The following is a 15,911-nucleotide window of genomic DNA, read 5'->3' as shown; positions in this document are numbered from 1 at the left end:
TCAGCTAAGCCAACTACCAATGTCTCTCATCAATTTGCTTCCCACGTTGTGAAGTGGTTGTGTTGCAAGCACAAACCCTTGTCTTTATCTTTTTCTCTCGTTTTCGAAGTCATCAAATCTCAAATCATAAAAAAAGACGGTACTCTTTTTCTCGTAGTGAATTACTAAATTTTTGTTACAAACAACATGACATGCGAGCTAACGTCAGTGACCAATCTTTTATATAATCTATTTAAAAGTAATACTTCTAGAAACGAACCTCTTTTTCTCATCTTCTATATTATTTTTCAAAAAGTATTAGATGATATAAGAGTGTTTAACTAAAACTCGTGTTTTCTTAAATGGTATAAGAATCGATTCTTATACATGATAAAATAATTGATTGAGGTTGGAAAGTCGAAGTTTTTCACCGACCCTTTTCCAAACGATTTTTTTTCTAGCTAAGGGTAAAAAGATATTAAAGAAGAAGAAAAACCCTTTTGGGAAAAAGAGTGAACAGTATGGAATGTGAAAGGGGCTGTTAAGAAGAGATGGGGCCGTGAAGTGTTTATTATGTAAAAGAGGAAGAAAAAGTGGTTCTTTTTGCATTACAATACACAAACCAGAGGACCCAACACACTGGATGCTTTTAACTCCTTTTCACAAACTCCCATCATTTTTTTTACTTAGTTTAAGTTGATTTCGAGACGTTATGATTCAACGACCCACTTGTGAGTATCATGCTAATTTATCGGTCCACAAAAAGATCATACTTTTTTTGGTCGGAAGGCATATAAGAGAAAGGGTTTGGTTTCAAACCTGATTGCATGTAATTGAGTCGGGAGTTTCTAACTAAAGCAAGGTGGGACCTGGTGGGTATGTGATACCTGAGTAAATAAATGAACTAAGACCACATCAAAATGAGAGCGATCTTGAGGATAGGAAATGAAAGTTACTACTTATACCAATAAGGTGTATCTTCCTCTTCGGTAGCTCAGTTATAAAAACTCTTTAGTTAAATATGTTTTACTCAGAGTTGAATGACGAGACTATTAGACGTAGGATCCACTCTTAAGAAGTAGGGGAATGACAAAGCTATTAAACTTTGAGTTCGAATTTGAATTCTGAATCTTAGACATGGGGCGTTATATCGACTTTTTTTTAATTTTAATTGGTGCTTAAATTACTATTAAATTTGGAATATTTTTTCGTGGCTCAATACTAACAATTTTAAAATTTATAAAAATAGAATTTTTAGAGATTTAAATGTCTGAAATAAATAATTAAAAAGTACAAAAGTTGGCCCATAAAAATAAATTTTTAAATCAAACAAATCATATTTAATAATATTAACAGCTGTGGAACTTTGACCACACGACCTCAACAAATCTGAATATACAGCTGGCAGTCCTATTTTATTTTATTTTATTTTTTTCAAATCAAACAAAGCAATAAATACATAATTTGGTGTATCCATTCCAAAAATAATATTATTATTTTTGGTTAAATAATTTAAACAAAGTTTGAATTTAGTCATTATTTTTTAAAGTTCGATCTCTTACTCGATGAACCGTATAATCAAAAGAGAAATCACGACTTTGACTACGAATTTTACGACTATTCCCTTCATTATCATCAGCGTGGTTGTTGTCCAAGTCTGTCTTCGTCCCTCAAACTACTATTCGTAGTACAATAGTATGAAATTGTCTATTTGAACATAATCTCTCATCACTTTGCTTTGAGCTTTCAAAATGACTCATACCAATACTAATATCAATTAAGATACTATTCCTAATTATAAATTCATGATTATTTTCTAAATTACTCTTTCAATCTCCAATCTAATAAAATTTAGAATAGGAGTGTTATCATGGTAAGCCTCTCTAGAACTGCCAGAAAAAGGATGCTAGGAAGCTACAAGCTCTCTGCCCCATTGAACCAAAACAAAGCTCAATTCCCCTTCCCTTCGCACTGAATTTTCTCTACCCATTTCCATTACTCTTCCCAGTATGCTCTCTTCATACCCACTTGGGTTACCTTAGATTTTACAGCCCTTTCATCTGAACTCAAATCATGGGTTCCACATGGAAGAAGGTGAAAGTGGCTCTCGGCTTCAATATGTGCCTCTATGGCCCTCGAAATCTTGAGGATTCTTTGCCGTCCATGGCGCCTAGATTCTCCGACGGCGCTGCGCCGTCGAATTTGCTTTCTCTGCCGGCGACACCCACCAAGTCGAATTCCCTTCTCCAGCTCTCCAAATCCTCAACCATCTCGTCAAAGGTTTGTTGGGTTCTTTTTATACTTGGGGTTTGCCCCTTCTGCTAGTTTTTTTGTTCTCTGCTGGTGTTTATCTTGTTCTTGTACTGTTGCAAAGCTTTTTTTGTTTCTTTTATTTGATTTCTGAACTTGGGTTTGTGGAGTTTTCTGCTGAGAAGCTTTCTTGATTCTAATTTCTTGTGAACAGAATTAGTGTTGATGTTTTTTGTTTGCTTCTTTTTGGCACTTGGAAGACTGTTGGTGTGTTAAATTCAAGTATGTTATGCTCTTAAAGATTGTCAAGGGAACTCTGTAAGAAGGAAACTAATTATATATTTAAAACAACAAAATCATTGGAATATCCTTATCTGTTCATCAACCATTGCCTCAGAAAAGATAACAAGGGGAAAGAAAAACACTGTGCTACTGTTCTTTATCACTTTGATCTGTTTTACTTTGTGGTTTCAATGTCATGAGTTGTGATGAATTTATTGGGGGAGGAGGGTAAAGTGGAGTAGTCCATTCAAGGACCATGTGAGATCCGCGTTCTTTATAAGGGTGTGGAAACCTCTCTCTAGAAGACGTGTTTTGATAACTTTGAGGGGAAACCCAAAAGGGAAAGCTCAAAGAGGACAATATCTATTAGCGGTGGGCTTGGGAGACGTTTTTTCATCTTATTTGTAGTTATTTCTTCGTTCTACATTTTGAACCGAGCCCAAGTTATGATGTTAAGTACTTGACATAATGTCCATCTCTCTATGTTGTTGTGTTTAAAGATAAATATTGTGTGATGTTATCATTTGATCATCTGAACTACATCTTAAACATGCAGCTCTGTAGCTTTTGTTATTATGAAGTTGGAGTTTTTGGTTCTTTTGTTCTCATCCTCGTGTCATTTTCAAATTGCAGAGAACGTGTGCGATATGCCTGACTGTTATGAGGCCGGGGAAGGGCCATGCTATCTTCACCGCCGAGTGCTCCCACTCGTTTCATTTTCATTGCATCACATCAAACGTTAAGCATGGAAATCAAATTTGCCCAGTTTGCAGAGCCAAATGGAAAGAGATTCCTTTCCAGAGCCCAGCTTCAGATATTCCCAACAGAATGATGAGATTCAACCAACTTGATTGGTTACCAGATGAGTCGTGGATGACCGTTTTAAGAAGGGTTCGCCCCCCATCGATTGATTTGCCTAGACAGGTAGCATCTTTGTCTCATGAGCCCGAACCTGGCCTGTTCGATGATGATGAAGTCCTAGAAGACATCCCTGATAGAGGAACATCTGATGTAGATCCTATTGATGGTTTTTTTGGGAAAATTGAGGTTAAGACATATCCAGAAGTTTCAGCTGTTGCTCAATCAGCATTTTTTGATAATTTCACTGTATTAGTGCATATCAAGGCTAGTTTTGCAAATCACGGGCAGCATTGTTGTGAAAATCGAACACCATTTCCTTCTCAATGTTCTCGTGCTCCAGTTGACCTTGTCACGGTGCTTGATGTCAGTGGGAGCATGACTGGTACCAAGCTTGCTTTGCTAAAACGAGCAATGGGTTTCGTGGTACAGAGCCTTGGCCCCTCGGATCGGCTTTCTGTAATTTGCTTCTCCTCTGCAGCACGACGTGTTTTTCCTCTTTGTCGGATGACCGAGAGTGGACGACAACAGGCTTTGCAAGCTATTAATTCTTTGGTTTCAAATGGTGGAACAAACATCATAGACGGTATAAAGAAAGGGACCAAAGTATTAGTAGACCGAAAGTGGAAGAATCCTGTTTGTAGCATTATGCTACTTTCTGATGGCCAGGATACATATACTTTCGGCATTGATGGTTCACGTTTCGAAACTGACTATCTGTCGCTTCTTCCGGTACCAATCCATCGTAATAACAACACGGCGTTGCAGATACCAGTGCATTCGTTTGGTTTTGGCACCGACCATGATGCTACGACAATGCACTTGATCTCTGAGATTTCAGGGGGAACGTTTTCATTTGTAGAAGCGGAAAATACAATTCAGGATGCGTTTGCTCAGTGCATTGGAGGGCTCTTGAGTGTTGTTGTGCAAGAGCTTCAGGTTAGGATTGAGTGTGTTCATCCTAGTTTGCAGTTCGGTTCACTGAAAGCTGGAAACTACCGATCGAACATCGCTCCTGGTTCAAGAATTGGCACAATAAATGTGGGAGACCTGTATGCTCAAGAAGAACGAGACTTTTTGGTGACGATCAATGTACCGGTTGATGGTTCCTTAGAAGAGATGTCATTGCTCAAAGTCGATTGTACTTACCGAATACCCATTACGAACGAAATGGTGACGTTAGAAGACGTTGAGGAAGTGAAGATAAGAAGGCCTAATGCGATTGGAGAACAATCTGTGTCGATAGAAGTTGACAGGCAGCGCAATCGAGTACATGCCTTGGAGTCGATGGCGAAGGCTCGTGCTGCAGCTGAACGGGGTGATTTGGCCGATGCAGTCTCTGTCTTGGAGGACTGTTATAGAGCACTATCAGAAACTATCTCAGGACAAGCTGGTGATCATTTATGCACATCCCTTCGTGCTGAGCTAAAGGAGATGAAGGAAAGAATGGAAGACCAACGCATCTATGATACTTCAGGAAGGGCGTATGTTCTATCAGGACTAAGCTCTCATTCATGGCAGCGAGCAACCACTCGTGGTGATTCAACACGCAGCGGAAGCCTTATGCAATCGTACCAAACGCCATCAATGGTAGACATGTTGACACGGTCTCAAACCATGTTATTAGGGAACCCAACACCACGGCCCCAAAGAACGCTCCGCCCTACAATGACATTTCCTGCTCGAACTCGTCAACGGTAATCCAACGGTACCATCGGTAACTTCATCCTTCCTGCCATTGTTGTAGACATTTCCTGTTTTTGTGGTATATGGAGTTTTGTTGGGGGGTATATATTTACCTAATGGTTTGGCTGGTATACTTCCTTGTTGTAAGCTGTAAATGAATAAGAATTGTGGGTGAAATATGTTAGTATAATTGGCGTAGTAACAACTATGATGGCTAAGTCAAGCCATGGTGGACTTGGAGACGCCACGCAAGGTGCAAGAATTACGATTCTTCCTCATACTAGTCCTAGTTCGTGTGATTTTGGTTGGAGGTATAGAAGTGAATTATGGGGATATCGTGGCGAGTTTCACTAAGTATGGTATAATATTACTAATTCTTTTCCTAAGTGTTTATTTTTCTTCCACTACCTATCTGAAATGCTAGTTTCGGTAAATTATTGTCTATGGTTTGTTTTGGGTCCATCGAGTTCATTAGGTCCATGTCAAATTGTGAACGGAAGCGATATGTACTACAATAGAAGAGATTTGGGTCCATCGGGTTCATAACGTCAAATTGTGAACGGAAGGATATGTACTACAATAGAAGGAATATGGGTTCATCGGGTCCATCTTCTCAAATTGTGAATGGAAGGGATATGAGCTCATTAGGTCCATCGTGTCAAATTGTGAATACTACATTAATAAGAATATGGGTCTATTGGGTCCATCAGTGTCAAATTCTGAATGGAAAGAATACACATTACAACAGAAGGGATATTGTGAGGTCCCACGTCGATTGAGGAGGAGAACGAAACATTCTTTATAAGGGTGTAGAAACATCTCCTTAGCAACACGGACGTTTTATAAACCTTGAAGAGAAGCCCAAAATGGAAAGCTCAAAGATAACAATATCTGTTAGGGTGGGTTTGAGCCATTACCTAATATGGTTCCATTAGGTTCATCGTGTCAAATTGTGAATGGAAGGAATATGGGTGCATTAGGTACATCGTGTCGTAAGGGATATATACTACAATAGATATGTGTTCATTGGGTCTATCGTGTCAAACTGCAAACATAAGGATGTGTAGTATAATAGAAGGGATATGGGTCCGTCATATTAAATTGTGAATAGAAGGGATGTGTAACTACAATAAGCGGGATATAGGTCTATCGTTAGATCCATCGAGTCAAATATCATTAACAAGCTCCCAATGAACACATAGTTCAATTAGTAAAAAACATTAAGTACGATTAACCTCATTAAGAAAGAAAACTAAAAGACACTATAAAACGTTTTTGTTATTACTAATCATCATAATCAATTATTAGACAAATAATTAAGTAAAACCATTAACCATTTAATTGTAAGTTACAAAGTATAATTACTTTCCCTTCATTAATTAATCATATTATTTCCTTTTCCCAAATACCACACTTCTCTATATAAACTCTATATTTTATGAGGTTTTCACATCAATCCTCCGTTCGTAAAATGGCTAGCCTTTTGAAACTCTTCATTACTATGTCATTTCTAGCTCTCATCGTCTCATCTACAACAGAATCGAGACCGAACCCTGAAATGAGTCTCGCAGTTCGAACGAAGCTGAACGATGAGATATCAGATTGTTGGGGATCTCTATACCAACTCCAGGCATGCACGGCCGAGATTATCACATTCTTCCTTACCGGCGAAACTTATTTAGGCCCGAATTGTTGTGAAGCCATCAAAGTCATCCAGCATGAGTGTTGGCCAACGTTGCTTGGCTCTTTGGGATACACAACTGAAGAAGGAGATATCCTTGAAGCCTATTGTGATACCTCAGCTATTGATACCCTTTTGACAATGTCACCTCCACAACTAGCAATGGCACCATCTATGGACCAAAATAGTGAGCCTAAAAGCTTTGCTCCCTGAAAAGGAAAGTGGGTTTTGTAATAAAATAGCTACGAGGCTGTAGTTTGTCCAGGTTGTTCTTCCGACCTTTGCAATTCTATAGTCAAGAGTTACACTTACGGGTTTTTTTCTATTTCTATTATTTTCGAGAAATATATAATTTTCTTTATATGTTTTGGAGTGATCGTCCTACATCAGTAAAAATTTTTACAGGTTCTTATCATATAAATAATATACATCATGTCATATATGCAACCGACGAGACACTGTTTGATTTAATAATCACTAATCAGAAATTCAGAAAGATCGAACGTGTAGAAATCTATAATGATTGGATAAGAAACAACTTTATGAATCTTCTTGCTTTCAAAACGATCTTGGTTGGTTAAAATGTTTAATTATTTTTTTTAGTGATAATCATGTTATAAGATAAATAATAAAGGAAGGTTTCAAAACACACCATTGAAGTAGAAATTCGTTAAAATATTAAATAAAAAGTTAACGTGCCGGTGATAAGTATGAAATAATAAAATTATATCACATTGACATTTCGTTTAACAAATTTCTCTACTTCAAAGATAGTTTCGAATTGTTCCTCAAATGTTAAGTGTAATAATGAAACTTTTGAAACAAACAAAAATGTTGACGGCTATTATTTTATTTATTATTTTTTAGCTTTTAGGCTAAATTATATAACAAATACTCGTGAACTTTGACTTTTGTTCGAAAATTACCCATAATTTTCAAGAGCTACAATATTACCGACCGTGACCTTAATAATTATATTTGGGATAAAAAGTAAGTGTCTAAATTATTATTACATCATTTTAGACTATTGTCATGTCAATTTTTTATCAACATTATAATTTTGAGATTTCTACTCAAAGGGTAATTTGAAAGGTTTATCGAAAGTGGACGGCTATAATGACAACTTTTTAAAAAATGAAGGTATTTTTAAAATAATTAAAAGTTAAAATTACACGAGCATTTTGTTAAAGGCTAAATTAATAAAAAAAAAAATACTTCGAATTTTGCATTTTATCTGAAAAAAAATACCTATAAACTTTCGAAAGTAATACGAGAAGTTAAAATGAAGAGTTATAAAACGATACAAAGGGATAATCAATTATAAAACGTTTTGGTTATTGAAAAGTGATAATCAATTATTAGATTAATTAAGTAAAGCCATTAAGCATTTAATTGTAAGTTACAAAGTCTTATTAATCATACGTTGCCTTCTCTATATAATCTCCCCATTTCATTACCCATTCATTTCAACTCTTCATCTCTCAAATCTTTCCTTCCTAAAATGGCTAATCTTTTGAAACTCTTCGTTCTTACGTCTTTTCTAGCTCTCATCGTCTCATCTACAATGGAATCGAAGTCGAACCCTGAAATGAGTCTAGCAACTCGAATGAAGCTGAACGATGAGATATCAGATTGTTGGGGATCTCTATACCAACTCCAAGCATGCACGGCTGAAATTATCACATTCTTCCTCAACGGTGAAACTTATTTAGGCCCGAATTGTTGTGAAGCCATCAAAGTCATCCAACATGAGTGTTGGCCTACGTTGCTTGGCTCTTTGGGGTACACAACTGAAGAAGGAGATATCCTTGAAGCCTATTGTGATACCTCAGCTATTGATACCCTTTTGACAATGTCACCTCCTCAACTCGCAATGGCACCATCTACGGACCGAAATAATGAGCCTAAAAGCTTTGCTCCCTAAAAAGGGAAGTGGGTTTTGTAATAAAATAACAAGAATTACACGACGTTAATTTTCTTTATATATTTTAGAATGAACGCTTCTATGCTAATAAAATTTTCTATATTCAAGTTATCGATTGGAGAACTCGTCTCAACCCATTTTAATAGATTAAGATCATATTGTTGGAAGATGAAAGTCCCACATCGGTTAATTTAGGGAATGATCATAGGTTTATAATCAATATTATCTCCATTGGTATGAGTCTCAAAGCAAAGACATAAGAGCTTATGTTCAAATGTCGAACAAAGGACTCCAAAAGAAAAATGAGTCGAGCCTCAATTAAGGGGAGACATATTTTGTTCGAGGGGAGATGTTGGATGATGAAAGTCTCACATCGGTTATATAGACGCCTAAGCATAAATTTGACCTCTACATTTGAGAACGAAATGAACAAAGTATAGATGGTTTTGCATTCCTTATAAGGGTATGAAAACTTCTCCTTAACAGACACGCCTTAAAACTTAAAAGCTAACAACGATACGTAACGAGCTAAAGTGAACAATATCAGCTAGCGGTTGACTTGAGCTGTTACAATATTTGTTCGAGAGCACGATTCTCTCTTTTTCGTGTAAAGCATTCGTTTAATGTTCGATGTCCTAAAATCGAAATTCACCACTTGTTAGGTGTGCGTCCATTTACTTCAACTTAAATGACCACCGCCTATACACATTCACTTTTTGCAACTAAACTTCGTTTCATACGTAACAGTTCTCAATTAGTTATTTATATTTATATTTTAAATTTATTTTGGTGTCTACATATTTAAATTTACATAAATTTAACATTAATAACTGTGGATGAAAATCATTAATTACTGTTTATTCATGAAATAAATATTAATAATTAATAGCTATTTTGTCTATTTATTTTTAAATAAAAGTACGGATAAAGTGATTACTTAAATTATTATATAAGCATAACTTTAATTAAAGTGCTTTAAACTTTTTTTTTAATTAAAAAAAATCTTGAATCTAAATGATACTGCCAATGTGCTTCCAATCAGCACTTTATTTTGGTGGGTTTTATCACATTTTCATTATGGAATTTTTTTTTATTTAATTTTGGTCTTTATATTTTAAATATTTTAAAACCTTTTGTTTTGATTACCTACTCCTCCTTTTTAAGAGCGAAAATTATTCTAAAGACATCACAGACAAATTTCTAAGATGTCACTCGACATATATTTACTCCGAATAAAGCATGTTCAACCCTGTAGTTCTTATGATTGAGCCACTAAAAAAGGAAGTTGATATCGCTTTGTGGTATCGTTTTATTCATATACCCATCATTTACTTGGGTATCACATATTTACTATGACCGAGAGAACGGGATATTAATTTGTATATCATTAGATATGAGATCGAATAGGAAGAGTCACATGAACAAATTTTTGAATTTGAAAGCATGGAATGAATCTATGATTTGAAAATGAGGAAGATTGATGGGAAGGAAAAGGTGATCAACTTTGTTTTGGGTAGGAAAGTTGAAGTTTATGGTTTCTAATTTGATACCAAAAGAACCCTTTGATTGTGATATGTGTTGTTTCATTTCAAAGTAACAAATGCTCTCTTTTTACATTTTTGCCTTTTTCCAAGTGAGTCTATTGTCTATGGGAGTAACCCATTTTAACCATCAAAATTTCATTTCAGATGTCGCCTAGTAGGGTCGATAGTAAGACACTGTGTGTGATGAAGTAGTAGTAAGCACCATTTCACCCCAACAAGTCCGATGAAAAGACTTTTTGAATGGAGTAAAAGAATTTGAGATCGTCGATCTCTTCCATCAAGATTGAGATGAGTCAATGTCGGTCGATGGTGTGGGGAACCCATGCGAAGAAAATTCCTCTCTTGGAACTCCCACCTTGATCTCTATGAAATCTAACGAAAAAAGTTGTGAAGACAAGGATTAGATGGGGCTAGAGATGACAATGTAACAACTTGAGGCTAATGCTAGTGGATATTGTCTGTTTTGGCCCGTATCGTCGTCAACCTCATGATTTTAAAACGCGTTTGCTGGGGAGAGGTGTCCACATCTTTATAAAGAATTCTTTGTTCTTCTCTCCAACCAATGTGGGATCTCATAATCTCCCTCTTTAGAGGTCAGCGTTGTCACTAGCACACGCATACCCAGTGTCTAGTTCTTATATCATTTGTAACTATTCAAATCCACTGTTAGTAGATATTGTCTGTTTTGGAGGATCTCAGAGACGATAAGACCCATCCATAAACATTGTTTGACATATTAAAAAAATAATAAATTAACCATGTCCTAAAAAACCCCATGAAAATTAATATTGGGCCAAAACTAATAATGATAGTGCATGGCGACTCAGCTTCAAATCAAATCCTCATCTTTGTTTTAATTTCTTTATGAGTTTTCCTTTGTTGCATTCAAATTCCCCAAAAACACAAAGTTTGGCTCAAACCCATTTTCCCCAACTTTCTTCTTCATCTTCTTCATCTTCATCTTCATCTTCATCTTTGCTACTATTTCAAGCCATTTTTTTATGCCTCTGGTTTTGTAAGTTGTGGGTTCTTCTTTTGAGGTTTGTTTTGGCTTTGGATTGTTTGCGGAAGAAGCTATTGTTAGCTGTTTATTTCGCATCTATTTCCACTCCATTGCTTTAACTTCAAGTTTTTGTAAGTATTTTTTACTTCTTTTTCTTGTTGTTGTCTTCTTGGGTTTGCTTTTTTTTAAGTTTTCTTTCATTCATGGCCATCCCATGCTCGTTTTGGTTGCTTTCGCAGTCAAATCTGCCTTGAAATATGGCGTTTACACCTTCTTTCTTCCACAACTTTTGAGTTAAAGGACCTCTTTTTATTATTTCTTTTGGGTGTTTTCTAATTTGGAGATTTGGGTTTTTGTTTTTTCAATCAAAGATTTTTATCTAGTTTCTAGACAGAGAATGGAGGAGCCATTTTCTGAGGCTTCAAATCCGGGCTAAAAAGGCAGTAAGCCTCAAGGTGATGCGTTTTTTGACACTGTTTCAACTAAAACTAATATTATAAGCATCAACCCCATGTGACATTGAGTGCATTTCTCATGTACAAACGCTTCTTCCTTTATTAAGTCTCCCAATTCTGTTCTTGTTCATAACTCACCTCTCTTGACAGGCCTTTCTCAACTCATTTTTGGCCAACTTTCTCAGGTCGAAGATGATGTTTCGATATCGGTAATCTTTTCAGTTTCATTTGAAAAAGACTGTGTTTGATTAGTGGTTCGGTTGCAGGTAGTGATTGTTCCGAAATCGTGTTGTGGAAGATGGGAATGTTTCGGAATCCTACAACGCGAAACGGGGAGTATTTAGAAGGGATGATAAATGAGTATGTTGGAGGAGGAAAGGGAAAGTTAAGAGCTCAAAGAAATACCTCAACAAAGCTTGTTACTTCTCTTACATGTCTCCAGTTTGCCTTTGCAATATATGCAACGTTTCTACTTTATTATGTGAGCCCTGCAATAGACTTGAGAACCAAACCAGATTTCTCTTGGGCTACTAGAATTGCTCAGCAATGGAAACAGTTTGTAATACCGCCCCACGTCGTGGGACGATATCAAGAACAAACTTCTTTTGCAGAATTCAGACCGATCACACCGGAGGAAGCTTGTGAGAACGAGAAGATTGATTTCGAGCAAAAGAAGTCGAATGATGCACAGATGATCAAGTTGAAAACAGAGCTTTATAATGAGGTTTTAGATTTTCAAAGCCAAAGCTTCGGAACTGAAACTCTTTCTCAGCTTATGGCAATGAAGTCTAAATGGGATTTGAGAGGGAAAAACAAGCCAAAAGTTACTGTGATCTTGAACCATTTCAAGAGGAAAACTCTGTGTGCACAGATTAACTCTTTGCTGCATCAAACTCTTCCTTTCCACCATGTTTGGGTGCTTGCATTTGGGAGCCCAAATGAGCTCTCACTGAAGAGAATTGTAGATAGCTATAACAACTCAAGAATTAGCTTCATTAGTTCAAGCTATGACTTCAAGTACTATGGAAGGTTCCAAATGGCCTTACAAACCGAGGCCAATTTAGTATACATTCTCGACGACGACATGATTCCTGGCCATAAAATGCTACAGATTTTGTCTCATGTAGCAGGGACGGAGAAATACAAGAATGCAGTTTTGGGCAGTATAGGGAGGATTTTGCCATTTCGACAGAAGGATTTCACGTTCCCGAGTTATCGAAAGTTTCGTTCCAAGGAGGCAGGGCTTTACTTGCCTGATCCTGCTTATAACATCACAGTCAATAAAATTGTGCAGGTGGATTTTCTCTCCAGCTCTTGGTTCTTATCTGCAGAGCTTGTGAAGACACTTTTCATTGAAACTCCCTTCACCTTTGCAACAGGGGAAGATCTCCATCTAAGGTAACTTTAACTCGATTTACGTTCCTGCTTTCTTCATTTCTACGGTACTACAAATCAACTGAGTCATAACATAATGTGAGATCCACATCGATTGGAGAGGGGAACAAAGCATTCCTTAGTATACGCATTTTAAAACCTTGAGGGAAAGCCCAAAGAGAACAATATTTGTTAGCGGTGGGCTTGGGTTGTTACAAATGCTAGGAGTGGGTTTGGACTGTTACAAATGGTATCAGAGCTAGACATTAAGCGGTGTGCCAATGAGAACACTGGCCCCCAAGGGGAGTGGATTGTGAAATCCCACATCAGTTGGACAAGAGAACGAAACATTCCTTATAAAAGGGTGTGGAAACCTCTTCTTAATAGAGGCGTTATAAAACCTTGAGGGGAAGTCCACAACAGAAAACCCAAAAAAGACAATATCTTCTAGCGGTGAGCTTGGGCTGTTACACATAACCTGACAAACGAAGGCTGTCTTTTTGGTGCATTATTTGCAACAAACTAGCAGTCATGGAATGGAAATTGTGGAACAAATTCCTTTGAGTGTGAAGCATTATCAGAATTTCACATTATAAATGGCTTTAGCACTGAAATTTGATCTCATCTTTCCAGTAAATTCTGGACAGCTAATTGTTATCCATCCCAAATTATGCAGCTATCAGCTTCAAAAATACAGAAACGCTGGCTCGTTCGTTCTTCCTGTAGATCCAAAAGACAAGGAAACCTGGGGTGACAGTGAACACAGGCTGGCTTACGTGTCCGAGACAACTGTGATATTTAAGGACATCATTCAAGTTCGGGATGATCAATGGTGGAAAGCGCTGTCTACTGGCTATGTCACACAATGGGCAGCCATGCATCCTCAAAAGATAGATGCTCTATTCTATGCTCATTCTGTTGATGAAGTTAAAGCACTAGCCCCACTTCTTGAAAAGTTCAGGTCCACTGTTGGCAAGAAAGCTTATATTGTAGTGTCGGGAGGCACTTTTTGCCCATGTGAAGATGCTGCAGCTGCTCTTAAATGGCCTAAGTTGGTGTGTAAAGAACGGAGGTTCAAGATATTTGACTTAGCCATTGGGGCTCTCTCTGGCCTATCAAATTCTGAGGTGCCCGTGGTGCAAGCAGTGTATGCTAGTATGAAGGGATTGATCCAAATACACAATCCAAGCATCATCGTCACGGTAGCCGATCTCGATCCTAACGTAAAGAAGGCTTTGAAAATGGCGTCCGAGGCTAACATGAATACTATAACACTGATTCTTTTACCAAGGCCTTCCATTTCAAAAGTTCTTTGGATGGCTGATCTTCGACCAACCGCAATTCCAAGTAAGACTACTACGACACTTTTTTCACTCAGTCGAAAATTCTTGCCATAGCTTAACACTCGTGCGTTTTTTCCTTCTTCAGATTGGAACAAGATGCGGATTTCAATCAACATTATCACACAAAACCGCGCCAATTCGTTAACAAGGCTTCTCAAATCACTCAAAGATGCATATTACCTAGGGGATGAGGTACCTATCAGCTTCAACATGGACAGCAAAGTGGATGAGGAAACTATCAAATTAGTAAGCTCATTTGAGTGGCCCCATGGCCCCAAAAGCCTTAGAAGGAGAATCATCCAAGGAGGGCTAATACGAGCAGTGAGCGAGAGTTGGTATCCAGCTTCAGACGACGATTACGGTCTCCTACTCGAAGATGATATTGAAGTCTCTCCATACTACTACCTATGGATCAAATATGCTCTCCTAGCATACCACTATGATCCACAAATATCTCTACCTGAGCTATCGACGATATCGCTTTACACACCTCGACTAGTCGAAGTGGTTAAGGAAAGGCCTAAATGGAATGCAACAGAGTTTTTCAAGCGGATTCATCCAAACACACCTTACCTCCACCAGCTGCCCTGCAGCTGGGGAGCAGTTTTCTTCCCCAAACATTGGAGGGAATTTTATGTTTACATGAACTCAAGATTCACAGAAAATGCCAAAGAAAATCCAGTTCAGATCCCCAAATCAAGAACAAACGGTTGGCAGGCATCATGGAAGAAGTTCCTAATCGACATGATGTACCTAAGAGGCTACGTAAGTCTGTACCCAAATTTCCCAAATCAAGCCAGTTTTTCAACAAATCACATGGAACCAGGCGCTCACATAAGTGCAAAAGACAATATCGTGAAGCATAACAAGGAAGATTTCGAGGTTCCATTACTCAAAGAAAACTTCGTGAATTTCTTACCTAACGGCAAATTGCCGGCGGCTTCGAGACTGCCATCGCTGAACCTCTTCAATCAACCGGTTTCTCTGAAGGGACTCAAATCCGCCGGAGCCAAACTAAGGCAAGATGTTCTGAAATGCGAAGTTTCGGAGATCGTAGCGGTGAATCATCAAACTGGTCTGCCTTCGCACTGCGCAAAATTCTGATTTGTTCTTGAGGATTTTTTTCTTCTTTTCGGCAATAAGTTTGCTGAATTTCATCACTTCGCCTGTAATTTGGTTGGTATGATCTGATCGATTTAATAACAATAAAGAAAAAAAGAAAAGCATTCAATTTGAACATTGTCAATAATTCGTCAATGTCGTGCATTGGAATGATTGTGATACAGAGTATGATTGTGATACTAACGGGACGTCAATAAGCACGAACAAGTTAGTGACAAACTTGATGATAATTTTATCCTCGATCCAAACTGAATGATTTGAAGTATTGAGTTTTTTAAAAAATTGCTCAAAGATATTTGGGTAGCTTTAGTGGGTATTGTGACTTCTAAATCATCTATCACGAAGAAGTTTTTTTTATTATTTGAAGAGATGTTTGACATCTAAAACAATAAAAAAAAGACTATAGGTAC

At 37.4% G+C, this 15,911-nt stretch overlaps 4 protein-coding genes and 1 long non-coding RNA gene across 5 annotated transcripts; 4 read left to right on the top strand and 1 right to left on the bottom strand.

Annotated features, from left to right (window-relative positions):
• The first annotated feature begins 1,864 nt into the window (after positions 1–1,864).
• Positions 1,865–5,441, top strand: LOC111493389. Its single transcript, XM_023143088.1, has 2 exons — positions 1,865–2,259; positions 3,145–5,441. The coding sequence occupies exons 1-2, from the start codon at positions 2,053–2,055 to the stop codon at positions 5,068–5,070; spliced, it is 2,133 nt and encodes a 710-aa protein (XP_022998856.1). The 5' UTR covers positions 1,865–2,052; the 3' UTR covers positions 5,071–5,441.
• Positions 5,442–6,526: 1,085 nt separating this feature from the next.
• LOC111493241 (egg cell-secreted protein 1.1-like) lies at positions 6,527–6,949 on the top strand. The gene has a single exon (XM_023142892.1). The coding sequence runs from the start codon at positions 6,527–6,529 to the stop codon at positions 6,947–6,949; it is 423 nt and encodes a 140-aa protein (XP_022998660.1).
• A 1,288-nt stretch (positions 6,950–8,237) lies between these two features.
• On the top strand, positions 8,238–8,660 carry LOC111493240 (egg cell-secreted protein 1.1-like). Its single transcript, XM_023142891.1, has one exon. It carries the CDS (start codon positions 8,238–8,240, stop codon positions 8,658–8,660), a length of 423 nt encoding a protein of 140 aa, XP_022998659.1.
• A 2,358-nt stretch (positions 8,661–11,018) lies between these two features.
• On the top strand, positions 11,019–15,616 carry LOC111493384. The gene is made up of 5 exons (XM_023143074.1): positions 11,019–11,338; positions 11,813–11,847; positions 11,929–13,060; positions 13,713–14,383; positions 14,465–15,616. Exons 3-5 carry the CDS (start codon positions 11,961–11,963, stop codon positions 15,481–15,483), a joined length of 2,790 nt encoding a protein of 929 aa, XP_022998842.1. The 5' UTR covers positions 11,019–11,338; positions 11,813–11,847; positions 11,929–11,960; the 3' UTR covers positions 15,484–15,616.
• On the bottom strand, positions 11,684–12,180 carry LOC111493427. The gene is made up of 2 exons (XR_002720010.1): positions 12,068–12,180; positions 11,684–11,979 (listed from the first exon to the last, which is right to left on the bottom strand). It is a non-coding gene; the product is annotated as an uncharacterized LOC111493427 (long non-coding RNA).
• Positions 15,617–15,911: the final 295 nt, after the last annotated feature.

The sequence above is a fragment of the Cucurbita maxima genome, unplaced genomic scaffold (genome assembly GCF_002738345.1).
Source record: "Cucurbita maxima cultivar Rimu unplaced genomic scaffold, Cmax_1.0 Cma_Scf00018, whole genome shotgun sequence".
In the NCBI taxonomy this organism is placed as follows: Eukaryota; Viridiplantae; Streptophyta; class Magnoliopsida; order Cucurbitales; family Cucurbitaceae; genus Cucurbita; species Cucurbita maxima.
Note: the sequence above shows the minus strand (reverse complement) of the source record. Positions and strands in the feature narration are given on the sequence as shown.